The sequence below is a fragment of the Pseudopipra pipra genome, chromosome Z, assembly GCF_036250125.1.
Source record: "Pseudopipra pipra isolate bDixPip1 chromosome Z, bDixPip1.hap1, whole genome shotgun sequence".
Classification (NCBI taxonomy): domain Eukaryota; kingdom Metazoa; phylum Chordata; class Aves; order Passeriformes; family Pipridae; genus Pseudopipra; species Pseudopipra pipra.
In genome coordinates, this window is record NC_087581.1 from 50,930,211 (window position 1) to 50,957,370 (window position 27,160).

At 36.6% G+C, this 27,160-nt stretch overlaps 1 protein-coding gene across 11 annotated transcripts in view; it reads left to right on the forward strand.

The window, feature by feature from the left end:
• Window positions 1–27,160, forward strand: part of ADGRV1 (adhesion G protein-coupled receptor V1) — a 274,930-nt gene that overhangs the window by 229,035 nt on the left and 18,735 nt on the right. For all 11 annotated transcript variants that reach the window (XM_064642967.1, XM_064642974.1, XM_064642968.1 and 8 more), the window contains one exon: window positions 8,516–8,637. In XM_064642967.1, the coding sequence (XP_064499037.1) occupies window positions 8,516–8,637 (122 nt within the window). The remainder of the gene's footprint in view (window positions 1–8,515; window positions 8,638–27,160) is intronic.

A 27,160-nucleotide genomic window follows, 5' to 3' on the forward strand; every position in this document is an offset into this window, starting at 1 on the left:
GAGAAAAAGAAATAAATATTAAAAAATTGTAATCTGGATATTTCTACAAATATTTATTTCTTTCTTTGACACAGTGTTGGCTTGACTAAGATCTGTATGAGTTTATATAAGATCTGATGATACTCAAGACCTTAGTTGCACTTTCATTTCTCTCTGATATAAAATGGACTACCTAAAGCAGTCACACAGGTGGCTCCTTTTTCAGTCTTGGATAGTACAGTTGATTCATTTATAAATAACTTTATTTCGGCATCTCTGTGAGATAATAAGGATATTTCTTATTGATATGTTGAGGGTTAAGGCTTGTCTCAGAGCAGTTAACTGAAGAAAGAAAGTGAACTGAATATTAGAACAATGCCATAAATAAAATTGTCATTCAAAATGGAAGAAAGTACTAAGAGGAATTATATCTACATGTCATAAAGACATGAAATAGTAGGGTTGAAACAAAACCTTGATTTAGCATAGGATTCAGGGTGTTTCCTTTCTCCAATAGAGTCTGGAAAATAAGATGAAGAATTCTGACATCTCAAAAGAAAAGAAAAAAATAATAAGAAAGAGAGCTGTTCAGTAAAATCTCTTTTTTATTTTTTTAAGTAGATTGTCACTTTTACTACTTGTACAGCCGCAAGACAAACTGATGGTTTGCTACCAAGGAGTTTTTACAAGCACAAATGAAATACCTCATACAGTGGGAGTGAGAGCAGGTTGGAGAGAGGCTGCTTTAGAGAAGGAAACGAGCTGCCTGCTGCAGTTTATGGTTGTATATTGAGTCTCTGTGTAGCTGTGTTTATGGTGTAGCTTCCAGAGAGAAAAGCTGGTGATTTCTGTAGTTTGTGACTTTGCCTATAACTACATAACACAGTACTAACTATTCACTAAAGGCCTCTGGCTTTTTGACTGAATATCTTTCTTCTGAAATTTGAGGTGGTGGTAGGGTAGTCACACTATTTTTAATGTCTTATAGGTATACTGTGCTTTTAAAGACATATTCAAAGGCAGTTTGCAGTGGTAAGGCCTAGTATCACACTTTTAAATCTTGAATCTTGAAGTTCACTCAGCTGACTCTGTCTTCTCACAAGCTCAATGGGACCTGCCTCTGCTCTTGTTATTGCAGCCACATCAATGGATGCTGTGGGAAGAGGCTTTTTTCACTACAGCAAAGTTGCCTGCACTCAGGTGCATGATGATACCTTACTTTTGCAACAGGGTTATAGATCATACCTGCACCAGGTTCTGGCTTACAAGATTTTCTCTGGTAGTGATGTCTTTTGGTAACGTTGCCTCCTTAATTGTGCAGACACCCATTATTTTGCTGTTTTGTTATGGCATTTAATAATGCCAAGGTTTTTCTCTGTTTGATCCAAAACAGAGGAAAAGTGGAGCCACCAAAAAATAGTTATCTGTGTTTAGCGTCTCCTGCAAGATCGGCTGTGGCTGTCATCTCCATACAGATTTACTACCTATTTGGTCATCCACAACAATTAAATCCTACAGCAAAAAAACCCTTTTTTAGTCTCCAGCCTGAGGGTTGGTACCCAAGCAAGCTTCAACACTTTGAACAGTGGTTTAAGTAAGTAACAAGAAAAAAAAAGTCACTGGTCTGGAAAGCTGTTTTTCATTAGTTACCTTTTCTAGAAAGAGAGAAAAATTTCAGGTGAATGACTGTGTAAATAATCTGACATAACAAGTGTAGGGAGCTGTAAACAAAGACAAAAATATTTTTACATACACTTTTTTTTACTTTTGCTAGTAATGGTGTACAACTGTTCATTAAATTCCGGAGAGCATAGAGCATTGCAAAAAGGAAAGAGTGGCATATATAGACCTGTAATTATCATTTATACATAGATAGTCATACAAACACATATTTGCATGTGAGTATTTGAACTATTAGTGTTCATTCCATTTCTGGGAGTAATTCAGTTAGAAGATAGTTAAAATTGCAGTGTGATACAGGTGACCCCATCTGGATTCTGCAATAATTTGTTCAAAACATTCCTGAATATTGTTAGTAAAAGTAAAATAGCAAGGTCACTGCCTTGCATATTACCATAAAAGATAAAAAGGGCTCGGCTATACAGATTTGAAAGGGAAAAAATTTATCTAAGCATACGGTCTTTTGGTAATTTCATAGATTTTAGGAAAAGACTCTTAAACTACAGTTGGTAATTCTGAAGTTCTATATTTGTGACCTCTACTTGAAGGTTATCACTAACTTTAATATAAATTTAATAGGATTAGAAACAGTAAAGTTTGTCTTCATTTGTAGAGTATATTTGTTCATAGATAAATTGAAAACGAAAGTGTCTAAGTTAAAAACTGAGTCAATATTTTTCTTACTTTCTTTTCTCCTCTTGTTAGTATACTTTGAAGCTTACCCTGTAAAGAAGGTTCATCCTGAACCATCAAGAATCACAGAATCATTGAATGGCTTGGGTTGGAAGGGACCTTCAAAGATCATCTTGTTCCAACCCAGCTTCCATGGGCACTTTCCACTAGTTCAGAGTGTTCCAAGCCCCATCCAACCTGGCCTTGAACACTGCCAGGGATGGGGCAGCCACAGCTTCTCTAAACATTCCTTTCCCATGTCTTTCCCATTGAGCACACTCAATGCCAAAAAATTTTTCCTTTTATCTATTCTAAATTTACCCTCTTTCAGATTAAAAGCATTCACCCTTGTCATGTCTCTACAGACTTTGGTAAACAAGTCTTTCTCCATCTCTTTTAAAAGCCCTCTTTAAATATTGAAAGGTTGCAGAGCCTTCTCTTCTCCAGGCTGAATAACTCTCTTGGCCTGTGTTCACAGCAGAGGTGCTCCAGCCCTCTGATCTTTTTTGTGGTCTTCCCCTGGACCCAGTCCAACATGTCCATCTCCTTACTGTTCTAGGGACCCCAATCTTTGGCACAGCATTCCAGATGCAGTCCCACCAGAGTGGAGTAGGGAGTGTTAATCACCTCCCTTACCTGCTGGTTTGATGCAGCCCAGGACACAGTTCGCTTTCTGGGCTGCAAGTGCGCATTGCTGCCTTATGTCCAGCTTGTCATCAGCTTGTCATCTCCCCCTGTGCAAGTCCCACTCTGCAGGGCCACTCTCAATTCTTCATCTCCCAGCCTGTATTGATACTTGTGATTTCCCTTTCCCAGGTGCAGAACCTTGCACTTGGCCTTGCTCATGGGTCCACTGCTCCAGGCTGTCAGCATCCCTCTGGATGACATCCCATCCCTCAAGCATATCAACAGCAACACTCATCCTGGTATCATCCACAAACTTTCTGAGGGTGTATTCAGTCCCACTGTCTATGTCTTTAATAAAGGTATTGAACAGTACTGGTCCCAGTGCAGACCCTTGATACTGATCTGCATTTGGACATGGAGCTCTTGATAGCCATTCTGTGAGTGTGACCATCCTTCTGGTTCCTCATCTGTTAAGTAGTCTGTCTGTCAAACCTGTATCTCTCCATTTTAAAGACAAGGATGTTGTATGGGGCAATGTCAAAGGCCTCCGAGAATTCAAGATAGATGTCATCAGTTGCTCTTCCCTTATCTGCCAATGCAGTTACTCCATTGTAGGGGCCACCCCATTATTCTTCTACAACTGTTAGGATAAATTCTGCCTGTGGTAGTAAAACGTCTTCCTGAACTTGGGTAGCAGCATTGTCTCTCGCTATTTTGTTCTATCCTATGAGCAGAGAGTTTGTTGTTACCCACACTAGAGGGGACTCCCGTGTAGTTTTGTTACCAAGAGCAGAATAACAATGCTGGGTTTCACCATACGTGTCTAACAGAAAACATTTCCTCTTTGGTAGCTGCAAAGAGGATCTGTTTGTAGAAAGATAAATATTTTCTTGGAAAACTAAGGGATATAATTGGGAGTTTTTTCTACAAAGAATGCCAACTCTGCCTCTGGTGTACTTGTTCAGAGATAGGATTGAGTTTGCTGAAAGAATCTAAGTTTGTATTGGTTCCATTTACCAGCCTTTGAGCAAACATGTTCTGTTGGCTGACTGTTCTGCTGTATACAGAAACTACCTTCTCAAAAGTTTACCTTGACAGGAGCCAAGTTAGAAGCATGCATTGGATAAACAGCCTCTAAGTTAACTAATATTTTAGTTTGCAACAAGAAAGACTGCTTTTGGTGGAAATCAGGTAGTATAAAGCATGATGGTTATATTTGGTTGAAGCAACAGGAGATTGAGACAGGCATGTGTAAGGAATGGTGTTTTTTTCTTGACAGTCCTAATATGCAAATACAGAAATTGGAGATTATTAAAACAGTAATCAAATATACATATCTTATTTTTAACGGTTTGCTAACCTTCCATAATTTCATGGTAATATTTGAAAACATAACAGAGCAATTTTAATTGAAAATTCACCTCCATTTTTTGCTGATAATTCTTTTGTGAATAGATGAGCTTCATTTATTGAATGAATATTGAACTGGCATAATTTTCATGCCCTACCCATAAATATGCAGTAGAACTTACCTGAGTCAGATATCATAATTGTAAAAGTGCCAGAATTAATGTAAAGATAAAAACTTTATGTTGCCAAAATAGAACTTCATGAAGAATGCCTTAGATATTTAGCTGTAAAATTTTAACTACCCTCTTGCATGTTCTTTCATATAAACTTCTTTAATATAAAATCATAAAGTGGTTTGCACTAGAAGAGACCTTAAACATTATCTATATCCAGTTCCCAAATACATTTATTGCCTTAGCAGTGTGGAATTCCTGGTCATGACAGAACATGCTGGATGGTCCACCTATACCTACTAGCATCTGATCTTCTCAAGAAACAAATAAGCCTACAAAATGCAAGTGCAGAACATTCCAAACATACTTCTGTGCTCAGGAAATGATGCTGAGGACAGGGCTTTTGATTGCAAGTGAGAATGTATGTGTAAACATGCAGTTACATGTCTTCCCTATCCTGTGATATATATGCTAAAGTCTTTATATTGAATTATAAGACATATATAATGTATCTAAAGAATCAAAGGAACAGTAAATTGCAGGAATGCTTTCATCTTGAGATGACAATATGCACCTAGAAATCAAGAACCAGATGTTGGCTACTTCTGAACTAAAAGTTATGTACAGTATTCACAATATTCATCACACATATTGGATATAATATTTTAATCTTTATAGTGCTCCAGGAGCTTTTCTTTTTTTGTAATTAGGAGAAAAAAAAAATCTTTGCCTCCAAGATTTTTTACAAATACAGTTAGGACAAAATGCACAAGCGTAATTACAAGCTGAAATAAAGAACTAAGATCCGAATTAGATAATAACTTAAATGCATCAACTGCACTTACATAATTTAAATTCGTTGCACTGTGCTTTACATGTCCAAATTAGCTTTTTTCCTTTGAAGAAATCTGCAGGAGCGAGTTAATTGCATGAGTTATGACTGTATAGTTGCAAATTTAGTACTCATATAATTTTACATAGTGAATCTTAATAATTTTATTATGTGGAGATAAGTAGGTTCAAATTTTTCTTTCTTTTTTTTTTTTTTTTCCCTGTGATTTGCGGTTGTTCTGGAATTTGCCATGTTCCCTGAATAATTGTAATAGCATAAGCTATAATAAGGTGTCTGATTTTTTCATTTGATTATGCCATAAAGTGTCATAAAGATGTATAAGAAAGTTTGCCGAAAACCTAAGATTTAATGGAAAGATTAGAGAGGCCAATATTCTATGATTTTGTAGTAATGATGATGTATTCTTTATGCTTAATGGGAAGTGTGCTTTTCTTTTAGGAGGAATCCTTTAACTTCAAAATTTCCTTGCCAAAAGCAGCAGCAGATCAAAAAATATAAGTTTACCAAAATAATATTCTAACAGGTTTGTTGCTTCCTATTTCTACAAATTACCAATGAACAATTTTGTCCAGTTGGATTTCATGGATATTTACCTACCAGCTTTCTGACCTTCAATATCAGATACTGTTAAATTCTGCAAGTTTAACATTACCAATATGGAATCAGAGATTTGGTCATGAGTTACTGATTGCACGTTGTTGGTGGTGGCCTTTTCTTCTTTGAACTTTATGAAAGAAATCTGTTATTATTTTTTTTTTTTTGTTACAAAATCCCATTACCCGTATATTGCTTCTATGAAGCAATATATTCTCCCCAATCATCTGGAAAAATTGTTTGTAAAGATCTTTCAGGTTTTGCAGTAGGTATTCATGTCTAGCCAAGACCTATTAAAGCAATTAAATTTGCATTATCAGTTCAACAACCTAAGGAGAAGACACATAGTAAATATTTATAGGTAAACTCAGAAAATCATTAAAGCTGCACTATTTAATTTCTTCATTTATTGACTTTCCTATTTATAGAAAAAAAATGAAACACAATGACCAACAGTGATGAGAATACAAACATTTGGATACACTATGAAAACACAGTTTATTCTTTATTTTCCACAGTTAAATCATGCAGATGTTTGCTGCAAAGACACACTCTGCATTATGCTTTAGAACATTAATATTATTTAATAATTTGCAGTTTTATTAATTTCTATTTGATTTAGCATTTTTCACTGCTCAGAGTCATTGTCCTGGAGGATTTTATCTATAATATCAGATGTGGAAGGAAAGAAGAAAACCTTCAGGTAGCCTACTTGACATTTTTATATTGAAGCAGACTGAATACATAAAGTTAAGGAGTAGTTCTAACTCCACAGACAGAAGAAACAGAAAATTGACAATTTCGGAGTACAAAGTATAATTTAAGGAGTAGGTGCACTGCCTGTTGCTTAAATAAAACCTTCCATCATTCTTGGTACTAAAAAATGGTGTGATAGCTGTGTTGAAAAATTGTGGACCAGCGAAGTTTGGTTATTTAATACTCACCAGAACTGCTTGACAGTGTTTCAGTTACGTCACAGTGATGCTGAGCTGACTCTCCAGGCCAGTCTTATCTGCTCAGATTTATCCAAGTAGACTAGAGGTCTTGCACTTGGACTTAAAGTCTTGTCAGTTAAGGTTCATCTGCTCAGAATCACCCTTTGAGTTAGTGTGGGAGGGGGCTGTTGGTTTTATTTTCATATGAAGAAAACTACAAATAATTAGGCTGTCTGTTTTGGTTCATATCAAGCCTATTTATTGGAGTCCCGTTCCTTTGCGCAATGCTGATTTTACAAACTTTAAAGTATTTGTTGCTTATTTTCTGATATGCTTATTCTAGTTATTGAGCTTTTGTTTGATCAAAATACAACAAATTATCTGAATAAAATGGTTGAAGAGAATTCAAACAGCTGAGGCTTTAAATACTGCCAGAGTTTCAACTCTGTATTAACTCTTTACAGTACTGATAATGAAACAGTTGTTACCAATAAAGAAATATTGTCATAAATTTTACCAATATGTTGCAAAAAGCAGGCATCTTTACACTTTTTCTTGTTAAAATGTTATGTTTATGTGACTTTGGGAGTCCTTTAGCAATTTTGTTTAATACTGTACAAATAGTAAGTGCCTTCTCGGTGTAAGCCAAACCCAAACTGCTGTTCCTGGAACGATGCCTGTCAAAAGCACGTCTCCACTCTTTGCTGATGCTGCATGACTAATGCAGGGAGGGGCAATACCTGGCCAAGCACCTCTGCCCCCGAGGTGTGCAGACCTGACAAACATGGACTTTGAGTTCTGCCGCAAACACAGTCAACACAGGGGGCTGGCTTCTGTCAGTGGGAGAAACGTGTGCAGGCAAAAACTAACTTCTGCTTTCCTTTTGGCGAACTTTGTCCTTGCTGGCAGACATCTTCCTGACAGCATTCCTGAAATCTTTTATGCTGTAAATACAGTAGAGAATATAAAATGCAGCTGTATGTGTGGGTGCTGCTTAAAGAGAGATTCTGCATGTATTTTTGAAGGTGAATGAAGTTAACTACTTCAAAGTCTGTCTTGGGGAGTTCCTTGACTGAGTGGAAGTTGTCACTTTAAGTTTTATGGGGTCAGCTGCCTTCTTATGTTTGACTTGAAGGGGAAAGTATCAACAAATCAAAGAATAAGCTATTCTTATAATTGCAATATAATTCTATATGTGGCCAGAGTTGGGGCAGTTTATGTATCCATAATAATTTTCTTCTATTCCCTTTCCTCTCAATTCTTAGAAATACATTTCCTCTCAAAATTTTCAGAGCTTGCCAAGAGCTCTTCCATGCTTCTTCCAAGTTCTGCATATTTTCCATCTCCAAGTGTGTTCTTCCCACCTGCAAAGCACCCATGCCTGGTTTGCTGAGCTGGGCTGTGACCCCATGCCCCTCACATCTCTCAGTCCACTTGTCGTGCCCTTCTGCTGGTCTCTTGATGGTGAGATGGAGTCCCAAAAGCCCTGGGACCCCCACCCAACTAGGGCAGGAGAGGGGCTGCCCATCACTGGAGAACAAGCTCCAAGGTTTGCCAGAGACAGCAAAAAAACTGGGTCCTGTGTCAGTAATGCTTTAAAAAGTGTTTTTCTCAGGGCACACCAGCTGAAATGCTGTGTTTGTGGTTTACAGAGATCCCCTTGGTCTTGTACCTCTTTGCCCTGATTTCCATCACCTGGCTGTGGGGAGGACTGCACATGGCTTACCAGCAGCTCTGGATGCTGGTCTTCTTCATCATCTTCAACAGCCTGCAGGTAAGAACCTGTTGCCTCAATCTTCCTGCAGACTTGGAGGACTTCTCCTCTATTCATGTTTGTCATTTTGACTTCACCAGCTGAATGACATCCAGTAATAGACTGTGACACAGTGAAAGTGTTAATTATGTATTCTCTTTATTTCCCAAACTGACATAAGGAATGCATATTAAAGCAAGGGATGCATTGTTTTGAAACAATAGCAATGTAATTGCAATAAATTGAATTTCATAGCTGCTACACTGGGAAAGAAAATTGCTTGCTTCTGTATGTAAAGTCTTACTGAGATAATTATGGCAGTAAAACTAAAATATCTGCAGCCTTTACAAAAGCATGGAGTATTTTCTGTATCTGTTAATTCTAATTAAAAAAAAATAGCAAATATTTTAGATTATATAGACCTAATACTGAATTTTTTCTATTGTGAGATGTGAGCCTTGAGGCTTGGTTTTTCTCAATACAGCATACGTATTGGTAAAACAAAGATCTTTTACTGAAAAAGGAAACAAATATAAATTAGAAGTTGAACAGTAGTTATAAAATATGTAAATAGCCCGTTGCAAAATTTTACACATATAAATGCTTCCACTGGGCTCACTACTACATTGCATACTGCACATTGCAGAATTGTTTATGGAATAGAGGTTAGTATATCACAGATGAGAAATGCCTCTGATGTCTGAAAACAGTGAAATTAGGAGGAACTTCAAAAATATGTATCAAAACTTTTGGAGGGCATATTCTTCTGCCCTCCAATATGCCCCTCTTATATTTTTGTAACAGAAATGTCTGTTTATTATTTTCCAATATTAAAAATCTTTATAAACCATCAAATAAAAATTATTTTTAAAAGAGTATTTTCACAAAATAGGTTAATTTTATTTTTTAATTCAAAAGGTGGGAGTTTCCTTAAGAAGTATTGAAATATTTTCAAAATGTACATCTCAAACATAAATTCTTTTTTATAAATTGAGGAATAAAGTATGCCTTATTCTCCTTTTAACACATTTGATTATTCTGTATATAGTGTCATTTAACTGTTCTGTATACATTGACATATATTGGCTCTGCTTCACTGATAGATATGGTCTTTTTTGTATTAGGATGAATTAATTATCAATTAATTTGGCTTCTACCTTAATGATGGTTCCTGATATCTGAATGATAGTTCCTAATATCTGGGAAATAACTGTAGATTACAATGGACTTGCAGAAGGTAATATAGCATCTCTGTTCAAATTACATCAATATTGATCTTCCACATCAAAAGGAGAAACCTGTTATTTTTGTTATTCCTAATCCTAGAGAATTTGTAAAACCTCAATTATAAAACACACGGTCCCTTATTGAAAGGAGATGTTAAAATTGCAAATGCATGATCTTTTCCTGCTTATTATTTTAAACTAAAACATGCAGGTCTGGAGCTCCAACTGAAACAGTAGTAAACAAAAACTTTATTTCCAGCTATGAGAAGCTTGGTAACTTATAGTCCATGTTTTAAAAACATGTTTATCCTTTAATGGGAGTTTTATGATATAAAATATAATAGGACAGTATCCACTACCTTTTATAACTATTTACATGATATTTCTTAAAGTATAAAATTACCATACATTTAAAAAAAAAAGGTAGCTTTTTAGTGTTGAGTAACCTGAAAGAAGTTGAAAAAAAATAGAGTAGCTCTTGCACAGTACTAGAGTTTTTAAATTTGTTTGTCTTAGTAGATGATTGCCTTCAGTGCTTTGTAAATCTCTATAAAACAAGTTAAAAAACATTTCTTGGAACACCTTCCCATTTTAAATAACCATCCCATGTACATTATTCTCCTCTTTTAAAGTTAGAATTTATATAATCAGGAAATGAAAAAACTGATGTCTGGTTCAGGTGACCAGACATGTAGCATGAAAGGAAAAATAGGGAAGAAACAAGATGAAGTCTGTAAATTTCCTTAATCTATGCTTTTCATAAATAACCAGATAAACTAATGAACTTATTTAGAAAAAATATCTATGCAAAGTGCTTGTGTAGAAGAAAACTGTGTATTACAAATACTGAAAAAACGAGTGGTTTCCTGTAGGCAGCTGCAGCTTCATAAAGCTTTTTCAGACCATGTTCCCACTGAGGAGGGGTTGGTCTCAGGGGACACACACTCCCTGCTGAGGATCATTCTGACCTGCAGGCTCTGCAGAGCCAGGTTTATCCAGCTTGTGGACAGTCATGTCCAGTGTCCTTTGAAGATTTAGTCTCAGGCCGTCTGTTTGTGATTGGGAAAGGAAATGGGGACTTAAGAGTGGATAACACATTTTCATAACAGTGTCAATAGAAACATCTCATTCTATGTCTTTATCAGCTCTCAGAATTCATAGTGATTGTTAAAATTAGGTGGTTTTTTTCTGCAATGAAAGGTGGTTTTACCATTCATTGGTGGGCATTTCTGTCATACAACATGCCCTGTTTCAGCTGAAAAGCAATTCAGTGTTCATTAAGAGCTTTTTCACAACAGAAGAGAGAACATGAAATAATTTACAAGAAGCAGAGAGCTGCTTCCCTGCTGCTCAGGAGCTATGGACTGTGTAACAAAGCAGAACGTGACCCATTAAAATGTGTTGCATCTCAAAGTGGGTTCAGTGCAGGAGACTGAAAGGACACTGAATGTTATCCATTGTATTTGTTTAGCCTTATGACATGCATTTCCTAGGAAATGCACTTGCTAGAAAAATCATCCACTAAGGACAAATAGTTTCCAAGCACTTCCTGTGGGAAATGGTTCCCATCAGAGAAAAGTTTATAGTATAAGCTATTCTAGTGGATGCAGGGGAAAGCAACCCTTTCCCTGTAATTTCAGGAATAAATATTCAAAGAGATGTATGGAGGAGCAATAATTGATTTACAAAATAAAAAGTACATTGAGACAAGCATGAAAGGAAAATAATAAGAAGCATGTTTGGGATATCTGATGTTATGAGTTCCTTGGCAGTATGTTCCCAATTATCCTATCCTATCTGCGCTGTAGAAACATACTCCATGCTCCCATGCAAAAAGCCTTGGTTCCTTATCTTTTCACTTGCAAAACAGAAAGAAACCTTCTTTCTTAACATAGGATTGTCATCATGGATTTATTCACAAAATATTTATTTGCTGGCGTCAGAAGTGAAAGCGGAAGCTTCTGTCTTAAGTACTTCTCTCTGAAGGCTGGGATTTCACAAGCTGGTTTGCATGTGCCAGAGCTGTCCTAGTGACTGACATGTTTTTCATGCCATTAGGGGAGTGTTTCTGGTTTGTGCAGCTGACGTTGTCAGCAGCATGTTTGCGTTCAGTGGATCCAAAGTTCAGGGCAGTGGGTGGATCTCTTCCCATTGTTTGCAGAGGGGTAGAGATGAGGCTTCAGACGCATTCTCAGGCTATTCTCTCCAGCTGACTTAATACAATCTTGATTTTTCTTTGCCTGTGTTTCCACTGTGCTGCACACCTCTGTCCTTTATCTTTATAATTTAGAGTGTATTTACACTGCAAACAGCAAGGTATTAAATATCCCATAACTACCCCTGTCACGGTTTCCTGTACCTTGTGCTAAGCCCCACCACACTCTTCTCTGAGCAATAAATTAATTAATTTTTTTAATAAGTAATTTTGAATAAAAACTCTATTCCTATGAAATACTGAAATATTATCCATCAATAGTATTAAAATTCCAAGCAATTTATATCAGGAGAAAAGTAAATTGTAACTAGGAGATATCCCATTATTAACTACAGTATTTAAAAAATCCAGTGTATTATTTTGGATGATGCAGATAAGGGTTAAATGACTTTGTGTGTTCTGTGTTTGAGCACACCAGGATGACTCATGCCCACGTAGTAAGCGTCAGTGCTACATGTGAAATACTTCTTCCCAAGAAACACAGGAAAAGTCTAGAAGTAAGAGTTGATTCATGGTTTTCCAAACTGGGTGAATGGGCTGACTTGCCTAATACAAAATTTTGAAAAGTCAACTTATTTGTAGTGGATTACAGTAAGAGGTGTTTCAGAATATATATATTATTCTGAAATAATATAACATATAAGAAATATCTGAAAAGCCTTTGGTAGCTTTAACAAGAAATATGGGCATACAGAAAACAAGTGAACAGGTGCACATCCAAACCTGACATTGAGTGGAGAAAATGTGATTCACAAAACTTCATTAATTGAAATAGCAGGGTGAAACCAGAATGAGAGCAAAGGCTAGCTTTAGAAAAGGAGGTAAAACAGTGAAGAAAGCTAGTAGATTTGTTGTCAATGCCTACAATATAGGAAATATAGGAATCGAATACCCTATTTAAGGAACAGCAGAAAATAAATATGATAAGAGAAATCAATACAGCACAGTTTTAGAAACAAAAAAAAGTTAAAAAATACCACATATTGTGATAGTAAGAAGACAGTAGAGAGTAAGTTATTGCATTGTGTTGTACAGGGAAGAATATAAGCAAGAGTATGCAGTTTATAAAGCTTATGCCAGCACCAGTTTCAAATGAAATATGTATTTCTTCCTAGAACATACTGTTTAACTCTGAAATGTAGTCAGGGGTCACAGAGCAGGCTACTGCTATAAATAGGCTCACTTCCTGTTTCTTACGGCGTCTTCCTAAAGCGTCTGCTCTGATGAATCAGAGGTGGACCAGAAGATCCCATGCAATGGTTCTGATAATTAAAGCTACAAAAAAGTAAACAAAATCCAGTACTAGACAGAGATGAGATGGGAGTAAATGTGGTGGGTTGTAAAAGGCTGCCTACAGATTTTGCAAAAAGTGATGCTATACTGCAGATAAGCCCGACAAAATGCAATGAAGGCATCATAGTAATGCCAAGATAAGCTGAACTACAAGCAGAATATCAATAAAAGCACATATGTGTGTTCAAGTAGCTATAGTCCAAGCAATACGAAATCTTCTTCTGTCAGCTGTGGGCATAAACAAAACACAGTTAAACACAGCTCAAAGAATTCATACACTGCCCCAGAAGCAAAATAAAATACACATCCAAAGCAAGCACTGCATTTTGACATCTGTGCATTAAAGCAGATTTTATGCTGTTTCTGGAGGTTTGAATTCTTACCTGGAGGAAAAGACAACAGTATATTAAGTACTGTTTATTTATTTAATAATTAAACAAAAAAGCAGTAGGAAAAGAAGTTATTTTTGTTAAAGTAAAAAACCTTGAAACTTTGTTCAGGTTGTAAATTTTTTTTAAAGTAAAAATAACTAAAATAAAGCTTATAACTTTTTGATATGTCACACCTTTTGACATCACCAGGTAAAATTCTGGGATGTAATCCTGATTGGACACTACATTGGTACGCATTATACATACAAACATACAAAACTGTCCAAGAGACTTGATTATTCAGTGAATCACAACAATGCAATGTTCAGTTTTATATCCCTTTCTCTATGTTTATGACTTCCTTCTTAAAGAAGAATGCTCAGTGTTCCTAGTTACCACCTGAAATGTACTCTAACACCCTTTTTCCTGTAATTATTTCTGAAATTATGGTAAAAGATTCCATTTAGCTATTCAAGTCCTTGCATAATGGACCCAAATTCAGTTTATAGCTGGAGACAAAACAAAGAAAAAAGTGTGTGGTGTCAGGTAAACATAGGAAGCATTGTTAGGATAGAACTAAATATCTCTTAAATATACAGGAAAAATTTATGTCAGAAGAGAGTAGCTTGTATGTAAAGCTGTGTTTTTAGTGATGAAAGTATGCAGAATAATGCATAGTAAAACTTCAAATAGTATGCAGTGAAAGAGTGTACTGATGTGGGCTTTGTTTTACTGGATTTTCAACCAATCATCACTCAAAAACATTTAGACTTCTCAGTCACTGACGTAAAATAGAAAAATGTGACTAGAATGTATTTTTTAAAAAATAAATATGGTAATTAAATAACATTTTAAGTCCTTCAGTGCCTAAAAAGTTCCTTCATCCATTCTTGAAGAACTTTACATTAAGAATATATTTGAGAAAAAAGTCTCTAAACACCAATTTTTTGAAGTAGAAGATGACAAAGCAGTTTGCAGCCTGGAAGGTGCAAGAATGGCCAGAATTATGTACTACATAACAAATAGGAAATGCAACTGTGGCAAGTACTGCTGCAAACAGTGGAACATGGCCACTGAAAAGGACTTCTAATTAAGTGTGTTCTTTTCTTCTTTCACATCTGTTGTTAAGAGTTGACTTCTCTTACTGTAGTGAATAGAATAAAACCAAGTTGGTTTACTATCTGTAATAAATCGTCTGCCTTTTATTTTGCATTGCTGCCAGTCTCTTTGTGTCACCATAAATAGCTTTTTTTTTCTTTTTTTCTTTCTTTCTTTTTTTCAATAACCCAGGTGTATTAGGGAGGGGTTCAAATATACTGAAGCCTGAAAACCATGACACCATTGAAAGCTTAACAAAACCCAGTATTTATTACCAAGAGGTGGCCAACAAAACAAACAAACCCAAAAGGGAGAAAGGAGGAGAGAAATAAGCCCCCAGCACGACCTCCCCAGTTACCCAGCTGTTGCCCATAAAGTTATCTTACCGACCTAGCATACCTATTATTACCCGTAGCAGAAGCTGCATCCTTGGAGAGTCAGTAAGTTCACAAACTGGCAGGCAATGTTGTCCTTGGTGTGAAGTTACCTCCCTCCAAGAAAGCACTATCTACTTTTATACAATTAACTGAGTGACCACAACCTCCCAGGTGTGGCCAGCACTGCCCAGCCAGAGGCCCTCAGTCCCACCCCCTATTATGTAAGTGCATCTCTTCTGTGCATGCGTGAGAACTTTGGAAATCCCCTAATGCACACGCAGTATGCTTTGGGGGTCTTTTCTAATTGAGCTGGAGGTCGAGCCTTTCTCCCCTCCTCATCACTTTCTCCTTCAAGCGGCCTTGGAGGACAACCAGCCAGTCACAGAACACCAGTTAAAACAGTTTATACAGAAGTTCTCCCTCCAAGGACGAATAACTGTTTTATCAGTGAACTTGGCAGAGAGAATGTAAACTACTGCAGGTGGCTGGGGCCAAACACAGACCAAAAGTATCAGCATAAATTCACCATGGTACACCAGGTGAAAGAAGTATTTTGGTATAATAATGTAAAATCAGTATCTTTTTTTTCCTTTAAATCCAGACTACTAATTTGTGTACCATTATTTCAAGACCATTAATTAGTGGGGCTGAAAGGGATTGATCCGAAAGTGCTGAAAGATCTGGCCATGTGGTTGTTAGCCTATTTTTGAAAATTATGGTGACTGAAGATAAGCATGATGGCAAGTAAAAGGATAGCATTACTCTCAAATTTTAAGAAGGCAGAGCATAACTTCAGGAAATTTGGGGCTGACAGTGCTAGGGAAAATGGAATTTGTCTTGGAAATAAGGTAAAGCACATTCAGGCTGTACCTGGAGGAATTTACCCAACAGACTGAGTTATCATGTGTGTCAGCTCATAGCTAGCGAAGCCACACATTGAATACTCCATCCAGTTTTGGAGTCTCCATTTCATGAGACATGTGAAGAAACTGGTGAGGGTCCAGGGGAAGGTCCACAGTGGTCAGAGGCCTGGATGGAGCACGTGTCCTTTTAACAATGCCTGAAGGAACAGGCTTTAGCCTTTAGAAGGTTTATTTAGTCAGGTGAGGAGGACAGCAATGGAAAATATAATATCAGCATACAAATATTTGGAAGGTAGTTAAAAAGTTACATTGTCATACACTTCTGCTTTCTTGATAGCACCAGGTAACAACAGCAAGGGCACATGGCTGCAAGATGTTGCATGGAAGGTTCAGACTGGATATCAGGAAAAATAATTCACTAGGAGGAGGTATGGAACTAGACCTGTTTCCTAAAGATGTTTGGAATCTTCACTTTTGCAGGGTTTTAAAGTTCAGCTAGGCAAGGTGATACAGACCCAGTCAGTGGACTGACACTCTCAGTTGACTGAATGGCCTCCCAAGGGCCCATCTAGTCAGTTTTCCTCTGGTTCTATGATTTGATATGTGGAAAGTTTATCCTCAACCCATTCATTGTGATAGACAAAACCCTCATGGTACCCGAGGTCATCAGTTTTTAAGGAAGCACTGAATATTATGGAGCTAATGACAAACCTCCAAAACTCGGAAAATGTATAGATGAGAAAGTTTAAATAAGACATTAGCCATCTTTGGAGCAGTGGATTTGGTTTCTCATGTTTCAGCACTGCAGGGTGGTCTCTGTGCATATATGTCTTCCTGCTGAACATCATTATGTTATGGAGGCTGATCTGAATGTTTCTGAGAAATAAATGCGTGTGAAGTTTTAATAGCCTCTAGGAAAAGAACCATTCCCTTTTCTTCCACCCACACATTTCCTGCACAAGAACCCTCTGTGTTGTACAAGCCTGATGTTTCAGCAGTATGAGGAGGATGTTTTCTCCTTTTCTTCCTAATAAATACAGATGAAGCCTTGTTCAGGGAATTGTAAAGTTCATGTTAAAAAAAAATATTTTCCTTATTTTATGTACTGCTTCAGTGGACTCCAGGCAACTACTGCAGAAAAAGTAAATAGCTTTACTGATTTTATCTCTCATAGTTTCATTATTACTCAACATATTAATGACATGCAAGTTTAGCAGAAACCATGATAAGCTAAAATTTCATTCTGAAGTGACAATGAAATAACTGGAATTCAGTAAAGATTGCCTTAATTGACTTTTTTTTCCCCTGAAATACTGTATGCAACATAAAGACCTCTTTGTCTTTAATTTTATCCTTGACATAGAATACATTTTAAACAGGTGTTACTTTTGGAACTTGTTTAGATTTTTATAATGTTTTCCATCTGATGAGTGTGGAATGAATATGAGTTAAAGGAATATCACTGAGCCTTGATTTGTAGATGACTTTTGAGTTGGTAAGAGAAGAGGACAGAAAGGGGTATGAAAAATGTGTACAAACTGGGAAAAATAAAGTCCGATCAGTTAAGTCCTTAGAGAATCAAATCTCATGCCCCTTATAGAATAGTGCATAAACAAACCTCCCTCATGTGGGTAAAATGGTTACTGCATACAGTAACCAGTGTGAGTTCAGAAGGAGTTCCAAACTTAAAAAAAAACAGACCATTTAACAAGTTTTCTCATCTAGACACAGTTGAAATATCTTGAAACCATCAGTGAAATCAGTCTTTGGCAGCTTCTCCTAACAACACTTAAAAAAAGCATTTGTGCTATTAATCTGTATGCACATAAACAATAAATGCTTATTTTCCAGTGAGGACAGAGCAATTCTCTAAGTACAGTTGATAATGATTTTTCTATCCTAGGAATTAAGGAATTAGAAATTGTCCAAACCAGGACAGAGTTAGCCTAAAAGAAACTCTTCAATGGATTCTTTTTAGAAGTGCTTTCTTCCAAACAAGTGTTATTGTGGGCTCTGTCAGGTCACATCAAGACTAAAGAGGAGGTAGTTGCCAGAAGAAACAGTGACTCTGTAAAACAGTGACATGATATGGAAATAGTTTGCCTTTAACTCAAAAGTGGTTTGTAATAGAATAGGCAAAGAATCTTTGATTAAGGCAAGGAGACTTCTATACATCGGAAAAACCTTTTTGTGCCACAACATTGGTTCAGTTACATATTCTATACTAAATATATTTTGATTTTGACAACTAAAAGCCCATTGGTTAGATATCAGTTTTACAGTTAAAGATCAGATACTTAAAAGTAAAATCTGACTTGGATATAGTGAAGTTAGCATACTAATCCAAGCCATTATCTGCTAACCTAGACAAAAGAAAAGCATGAAATCTGTTCAACTTGTAGGCAGGTATTTGAATACAGTTTTGCAACAGAATTGGAGGAGCAAAGGGAAAAATATGGTTAAAATAAAATGGGAAAAGTGTAAAAAAATAATAATATTGCAGCTTGATAATAATAATTTTCACTTGAATTTTCATTATGAGCATGGCAGAAAAATGCTAATACAGTTTTTCGATTACACAGATTTAGGTATTACTGGTTATTCAGAGGATTGATGTATCCTACATAATGAAATGGATGATTTTTAGTCTGTGGAATGACTTAATAGTAATTATATGATATCCAACAACACTAAGTGCAGAATTATGCACTAAGATACTGATAGTGAAAGAATTTCTGCTATAAGTTGAGAAGTTATATAAAAACAAGAAATAGAAACTGGGATGAGTGTATTACTTTATCTCAGGACAAATGCAAATCAGCAGTATAATACAGAAGGAAGCAAATGTGACACTAACATTGTACCGAACAGTAACTTGAATGCCATTATAAAAGGTACTGGTGATGCATTATTTGGGATCCTCTGGACATTTCTGAGTCCACTGGTCCAAAAAATTAATTATGTATATGGTAGGAATAGAAAAAAACAGTATTAAATGGTGGTCAGGGATTTGGAAATCTTATTTCAGAAGCCTGAAAGCATTTCACATGTTGTCTATTATCTACTGTCTGTGTGCATGCTGACCTAGCAGCCATATAATCACACTAGAGTCATCTTGCATGCAAAACAATATATCTTAATTTTTTTAGACACCTCAGTCTGTTTTCAGAGTTTACTCTGACTAAGAAGAACTCTTTGAGTTCCAACACCTCAGTTCTGTTCAGGAGGCAATGTGGTGTGAGGGTACAGAGCATCTTTCAAAGTTACATTCAGTTTTCCTGCAACTACTAGCGTGGGCAGAGCCCTTCCCAAATCTTCGTTCACAAAGCCTAGCCATGATGATGATGATGATGATGATGACTAGCACAGTGCTCTGACACCTGAGATTTGTAAGGACAAACAGTTAAACATCCAACCTGCTCATAAACACTGAGTGTGGCTGTGATCTCATACATTCTTTGAGATTTTCAGTATTTCCTTCTGTTAACAAAAGGTCTATGAATTTAAACGTGTTAACTGTACTGTTGTAAATTAATTTCAAAGTCAGTTTGTTTGAAAGTATATAAATGTAATGTGGCAAGTGTTTTCTTTTTGTGTTGAATTTTGGTGATGGATTTTTTCCTCCAAAGGAATGTGTCAACAGTTAAATGTGAGATCTGAGTATAACTGCTTAGTAGTAACTTTCTCAGGAGCTTTCTAATGGAGATGAGGACTGCAAATCATTTGGGTCTGGAAGGAGTTGAGCAACTTTGAAGCTGGAGCTAACCACAGTTGGATGAAAATCACTAAATTATGTTTTCTTTATTTTGAGCAAAATGTCAAGTATTGCTTTTTTGCCTTTGCCTTTACAAAGGTCAATTGGATTTAGAAAAAGCACCAAATCTACTTGTACTGTCAGCTGATTGTTTGTTTAAATCTCCAGATATGTTGTTTTGCTGTTACAACAGAGTCGTGAAGTGTTTTAGTGACAAAGATCCTCAATTGCAAAACTGGGAACCACACTGACATTTTTTCTTTTTTCTTTCTATATCCTCTCAAAGGAGATTGAGTAGAAGCCTTAGTTTTGAGGGGGCTATCATCTAATTTCCTGTATGTGGGTGTGTGCAAGTGTGAGTAAGTAAAGCACATAATCTACTGGAGAATGTGATTGTGCTTTAAAAAGTGTGAAACAGTGAAGCAGGGTGAAAATTGTGAGACATTCTTAAATAGGCTCAGATATTCTGCATAGCTAATGGCATATTTTGAAATTTCCGTATTTCTCATGTGCCCGTCACCCTCTGGGATTAATCTTTTGAGTTCCAGAAAAGGGAAAATGGGCATTTTAATATACATAGTGATTCCTTTTCTCAGTGGAGCAGAGCTCTTGCACGACCTTTTTCTTATTCCTGGCTTCTGAAAGATAACAAGATAAGAGTGATTCTCACCATGAAGACTGCTGCTTTCCTGTAAAGCTTTGTTGTTTTCACAGTACCTTTTTTGTAACCCCCTATTATTAGCCAGGTAGGCCAACTTATGTTACAGAAATTTTTTACTTCATAAAAGGTGTATGTACTTACAGATCTGCTTTCAATTCTGTAGCTTCATTTTCTTCAGTGAACAGAAAAGGGTTGGTCATACTCCCCACCTGTAGACATCTAATTTAATGCACTGATTTCCAAAGGCTTTTTATATGATCTGTAAAGAGGGAAATGTGATTCCAGAGGATGCTTCACCAGACATGTAAGGTTCCTGCTTTCACTTAGTATAGCATTTCAGTATTTAGACTCAGAGGTTTCGTCCCAAAGACAACTCTCTCCTTAAGCACCTGCGTTCGTCCACTTCTGCATGGGTTTTAAAAAAATAAAATCTAGACGTTGCCTACATAGAGAAAGTCTGCAGTCACCCATTCCAGTGTTTGTTTGCCTATATCAGAATCATTTTTCATTTTTCCCTAAGAAATAGGTAATCTAGAAGGAGAAACAAATAATTTGTATCTACATTTCCACAGGGCCTTTTCTTTGCAGATAAATACAGCATAGATGTCCTTTGTGAAGGCTACAGTAGTATAGGAGGAAGTGAGGCCATGGAGTCATGATGAGATTTTTGGATCACTTGAAGGTTTTTTAAAAGAACCAGTGTAGAAATACTCTAAAAAGTCATTTATCCATGATCTAGATGTGTGTGCTGAATTTTGTCTGAAGTTATTATCCCAATCCCTTGAAAAACAATATAATTGTCCTACTTTCTTTTGAAAACCAACTGAGAAAGTATCCTTAGGGCAGCTGTTACAAAATTTTAGAAATATTTAAATTAATGAAAATTTTGGTAGTTTTTCATCTCAGAAAATATTTGTAGAAAACCAGATCTTACTTGGTGTATTTGGACAAACTTGCTGAAATTTGAAAGTATGGATACAAAAACTTGAGAAATTCAGTATTATCACTACCATAATATAAATTTTAAGTTCATATGTTGTAAAGAAACTTCAAAGAATGCACAGTGAGTCATTTTCTGCTTATGCAAATCATTATGATAGGATACAATGATATAATATATACAAAACTGAGTTTAAATTATTTTTATTTACTATCTTTGTTTTGTAGTTTACCTAGCCTGTGGGTAGCCATGTCTGTTCTGCAGCAGCATAAATTACCATACTGTCAATCTTCAGATATGAGAATTATCATCTTATTATAGATGGCTGGAATAAAAACATGGGAAGATAAACGACTTTTATGGGGCCAGCATATTTGCTAATATAGGAAGCAAGCTTAATGGTTCCTACATTCCAGGTTTGTGCTTAGTTCAATAAAACCACATTACTGCCAATCTCTCAGTCTGTATTGCCACAAGTGTGTTTTTTTGAATGGATTGTATTTTCTAAATGGAAGCCAAATTTAGTACTACTAAAGCATTAAATCCTTGTAACAGTAGAAAGTAGAAGGAGCTTTGGGATAAATGATTATCAGGACAATCTAAATAAAGACCCTCCTCTTCCTGGAAACATCTCTTTTTGGATTGCTTCAGATTTCCACCCTAATTTCCATTGACAAATAGCATTAGCACACACTGTTTAGCCACTTTGTTAACACGGTTTGGCTTAGTGTGTAAAAATTATTTGTAATAGCTGAAATACCTAGCATGGACCAGAAGAAAATAAGGCAATACTTAACACCAAGTTACTTAACACCAAATGGTGTCAACTGTATCTGGAAATTTCTTGCACTGTACAAATACAAAACCTGCACAAATAAAAGATAAATAAATAAAAACAAATAAATTCCACAAGCATATTTATAGCCTTCTGACAGTAATGTGATTTCTGTGTGTGACTTGCATAGACTGGACCACCTAGTGCATGAAAAGATTATTTTTATTAACTTTATTCACATAAAAGCCCTTATGCTGTATACCTCAGCTTTTCAAAACACTGTTTAAGTAGATGTTAAATGGTCCAGTAATTTTTTTAATAAAACCAAGAATCAGTCATCATGTCAATACTCAAAGACTTTGTGTAGAGGATAGAAATGTCATGCAGTTTAGGATTTAGATGTGTTTTGTAGGTTGCTTCATCCTATCCCTCTGAGTAATCTCATCACCAGCACTGCTGAGCCAGAGGATCAGAAGTTACTTTCATAGGCCCATACTTATCTTTACTGCTGTCTTCATTCATTTGCTGACCCCAGAAAGGCAACAGGGCAAAAGTAATCCTAGAAAAAGAGAAAGGTGTAAGGTTACTGTATCCCCTTCTCCTAAATGGTAAAATTAAACTCATACTATGTTCTAGTATGAGATCTAGTATGAGATCTATGAGATCCTTTCATTAGAATGCTGGAAAAAAAATCTTGATTTCAATGTCCTAACAAGGTCTTTTCATTGAAAGTGAAACCTTCCATTTATCACATGGCATAAATACTGAAAAGATGTAAGGGTATTTATTTGTTTTCTTTACAAAAAAAAATGTCAGTGCGTCTATAAAGTGTGAGTGCTGGATTTTGGGGCTGTCATTTGAAATGCATCTGCTACATGATATGGCACAGATAATCTTAAACAGACATGGGCTATAGCCCATCTGCTTTGGAGCCAAGAGTGTCAACAGAGATGCAGAGATAGGGAGAATAAGGGTGAGGGAAAAAGCTCCCAGACTTAGGCTCAACAAGTTTACCGACCTTACTCTGCCACGCCACTGCTGACCTGGGTCCTCCATCTCATGCTCAGGTAATGACTCCACCTACCCTCTTCCTTAGTGGCCTTTGGATTGGTCATGTTTTGGTTTGTGCTGTATTTTGGTTTGTATTAAAACTCTTCACTTTCATAGGTATGATTAAAATTTGCTAAATAACAGGCACTTTGGTAAGTGCTTTTTTGCACAAAATCTGTTAATGTCCAACAGGTTGAACTGTAGTTATCACAACAACCACTCCACAAAGACTGAACTCACTGCAAAATATAACAGTCAGGTCTATACCATATATTAATGATTTATTGATCCATTAGAAACTATGAATAAATAGAACCTTGGAAAAGATTCTGCCAGGCCTCTCAGAATTAGTAGTAATTAATGATTACACCTGCTAAGAGTCCATTTGCCAAGTATAAAAATGCCTTTCATGGGTGACATTCTTGCATAGGCCAATGTATTATCAACAATTTTATGGTTTTATTTTGGTTTTGGGTTTTGGTTTGGGTTTTTTTGTGGGGTTTTTTTGGGTTTTTTAAGTAGCAGCTTGCATACTGGATATTATTATAGTATTTTCTTTGCATATGGAAGCTGAAGTGCTATATGTGTGATACTCATACGTGAGATGAAATCATAAGGTCTAATTCCTTTCCTGTTGCTATCAGCAAAGTTTGGAAAGATTGTTACTATCAATATTTTTTTCCATTTTTCTGCTAGATTCCTTTAAAACAAAGAAATCCACTTCAGCCTTCATTCATTCAATTTCTGCAGTGGGGCATAAGATAACTAAATTATGACACAAAGTAAATACATTTTTTGCCATAATTTATATTGGTGTGATTTTCATTTCGTGTTTATACTTTTTAATGGAGGAAAGAGACCTGTGTCAGCATCTTTACCATAAATTTGACTTCTAGTAATGTAATTTTGCATCTAATTTTACGCTTAGTTTTGCATCTAGTAATTTGTTGCCCATGAACCTTAACCTAATGCAGTGAGTTCAGTTACAACCAGCTGAATGCATATGCTTTGAGTAGCTCTGTATCTAAATTCAGAGGTAGATCTGTGCGGAGCAGTTACCTAATGCCTAGAGTGGAAGTTCATCTGAATGTTAAAACTTGCCTTTCTTGTTGAGTCCGTTCAGAGAACAATTGTACCTGTTCCTGTTTTATCCATGTTAAATTACCTTTGTAGCTACGTAGTTATACAGTTTTATATATATAGTTATAGATAATTATGGGGAAACACAAATTAAAATATAATTCTGTGACCCAGAAAATATTTGTTATGTCTTAGACGGCACAGACATCACCTTAACAAAACCCTTACAGGCTGTTGTAGATTTGAAAGACTCCTAAGGAGAAACATGAAGTGACTGTGAGCTGTGTGGTGAGAGAAGCTGTGGTTTTACACAGAGAGGGCTTGGAGAAACTGGCTTATATGGCTTCAGGAGTGTCATTATGTTAGATTACATTGAAGTTTTCTGATTGAGCCTGCAACAAGAACCACTGTCCTGGTGTTGGTGGTGGAGGCACTGTGCCCAGCATAGGAGCAGAGAAAGCGGAAGCCTATTCAGGTTCTTACCCTTCCCACTGTCTTCACTGGAATGGGGTGGTGAACATCACCCTATGGATTTCTGCATTCATTAAATTATATTAATTACTGTAATTATTAATTACATGAAATGACACTGCCACACCAGGCAGACTTCCAGTACTTACCTATATAGGTGGATTTTATATAACGTTATGTTTGATCTGCTTGACATAAAATTGCTTCAAAATCCACCTGCCTGGCAAAGTTTCCCTGTCTCACTTCAGAGTTTCTTACTAATTCCCTCAGGAAATTGCTTTGACATCTTACAAGGCTTTTCATTACTTACTTATCAGCTCATCTTCTCAGCTAACTTCTGCAAGGAGCCAAAATGCTTCTGTGAACACCTGAGCATTCACAGTCTGGAGGTGGAAGCCTAGTTAGGTCAGCATTCCCCATCTGGTCTGACCTGTAAGTACCTCTAGGCTTGTGGGGCTCACCCCTGCATGCTGGCCCTGCTCTACAGGCAGAGCCAGTGCTGCCTTGGGACTGTGTGGAGGAGCGAGGCTGGAGTTCTTTTTCCCAGCTCTGACTGGTGGAGGGAAAACCACAGAACTGGTAGCTGCTCCACTGCCACTAGGAACAGGAAAGTGCAAAGGAAGTCAAAAAGCACCAGAGTAAAACAAAAAAACCCCAACTAGAGTGCTTCTTCCAGCCATGCACTTTCCTCTTGACTCCCCATGCAGCTCTGGAGCTGGCAGCTGTCTGTATTTGCTTGCATTGGACTTGCCATGCAACTCTGTCAAACACTTTGAGTGGTTTTGCCATGGGAAAACATGATCCTACAGAACCAGCAGTTATTGCCATACAAGGGTGCTGGAAAAGAATAGAAGTTATCTGCAGCCCTGACACAAAGTGGGAAACCTCAAAAGGACATTTATTCCATGCTAAGTAATTGGAAAATCTATGCTAACATAAGAAAACAACAGCTGAGAAGTTTATTGCCTTGAAAAATGGGTGAAAGTCTATCCTTCAACAGCTCTTATAATTTTTGACTCTGAAGAAATGCTCCACAGATAGCAGGAATGGGTCACAGAGCAGGTCATATCCAAATCCTTGTGTTTAGTGCTGCAAACATGTCTTAGGTCACTTCTGACATTAATCCATTGGAGAGAATTTCCAAGAAGGAAAGTAACTTTTTGGTTTTCAAGTACAAGGAGAGCCACCAGTTTTAATATGCATTTCATGACTTACACTATCTGTTGCTGAAAATGTGTAGAGCTGCATTATTGCAAAGTTCAATAAATACACCAAAGCATGGAAATCAAATGTTCCAATTGTTTACTTTGGAAATACATATTTGTATCTATATATCCTTTGATGACACATTGGTATGCATTGATATACTATCTGGAGTTTTATTAGCAGAATAAAGAACTAAATACTATATATAGCATAAAATATTTTTTAATTATATATATTGTGTTATATAGGCCATTACTCTCCCAAATGTTGTTCTTGTCTTAGAAATGCAGAGTCTGTCTGAGCCTATTTAGAAAGCCCTGGTAGAAATTTTTGTGCCATTGATTTTTTCTGTTAAAAAAAAAAGAAAACTTGTAACCCACAAATGGAAATTCTAGAAAGCTTCAGATCTTATGGAGTAATGCCTGCGGTTCTGATGCCCCCAACATAAGGACATGGAACTGTTGGAGCAAGTCCAGAGGAGGACATGAGATTGATAAGAGGACTGGAGTACCTCCACTGTGAAGGAAACAGGCTGATAGAGATGTGGCTATTCAGCCCAGAAAAGAGAAGGTTGGGTGGAGCCCTCATAGCAAATTTCCAGTATCTGAAGGGGGCCTATAGGGAAACCAGAGAGGTACTCTTCGTTGGGGACTGTAAAGGCAGGACAAGGAATAGTGGTACAAATTGAAAGAGAGGAAATTTAGATTATGTATTAGGAAGAAATTTTTCACTGGGATGGTGGTGAGACTTTGGTTCCTTACAGCACTTTGTGTCTGTAGCGCTCTAACTGGCTGCAGCATCCTGAAAAGGTTTTCCGAGTAGTCAGAGAATGCTGGAGTGTACAATCACCTTATTCCCATCAGTTTTGTCCTAAAACACCCAAGCAGAAGATGAAAAGTAATCATATCAGTTATCCACAACCCTTCAGTTCCATCCAAGACAGTTTTTTGAAAGTTCCTTGTATTTATGGCTTCTGAAGTTTCACAGTTCATGTTACAATTTTTCATGGCACTACAGTGAAATAAATACAGCTAAATAAATAATCCATCCAATTTCTCTGTCAGACATCACAGAGTAACAGGAAATAGAGACAACAGTAAGCATAAGAAAGATTATGACACTGAAAGAATTCCTTAAGGACAACAAATGTTGTTATAACAATAA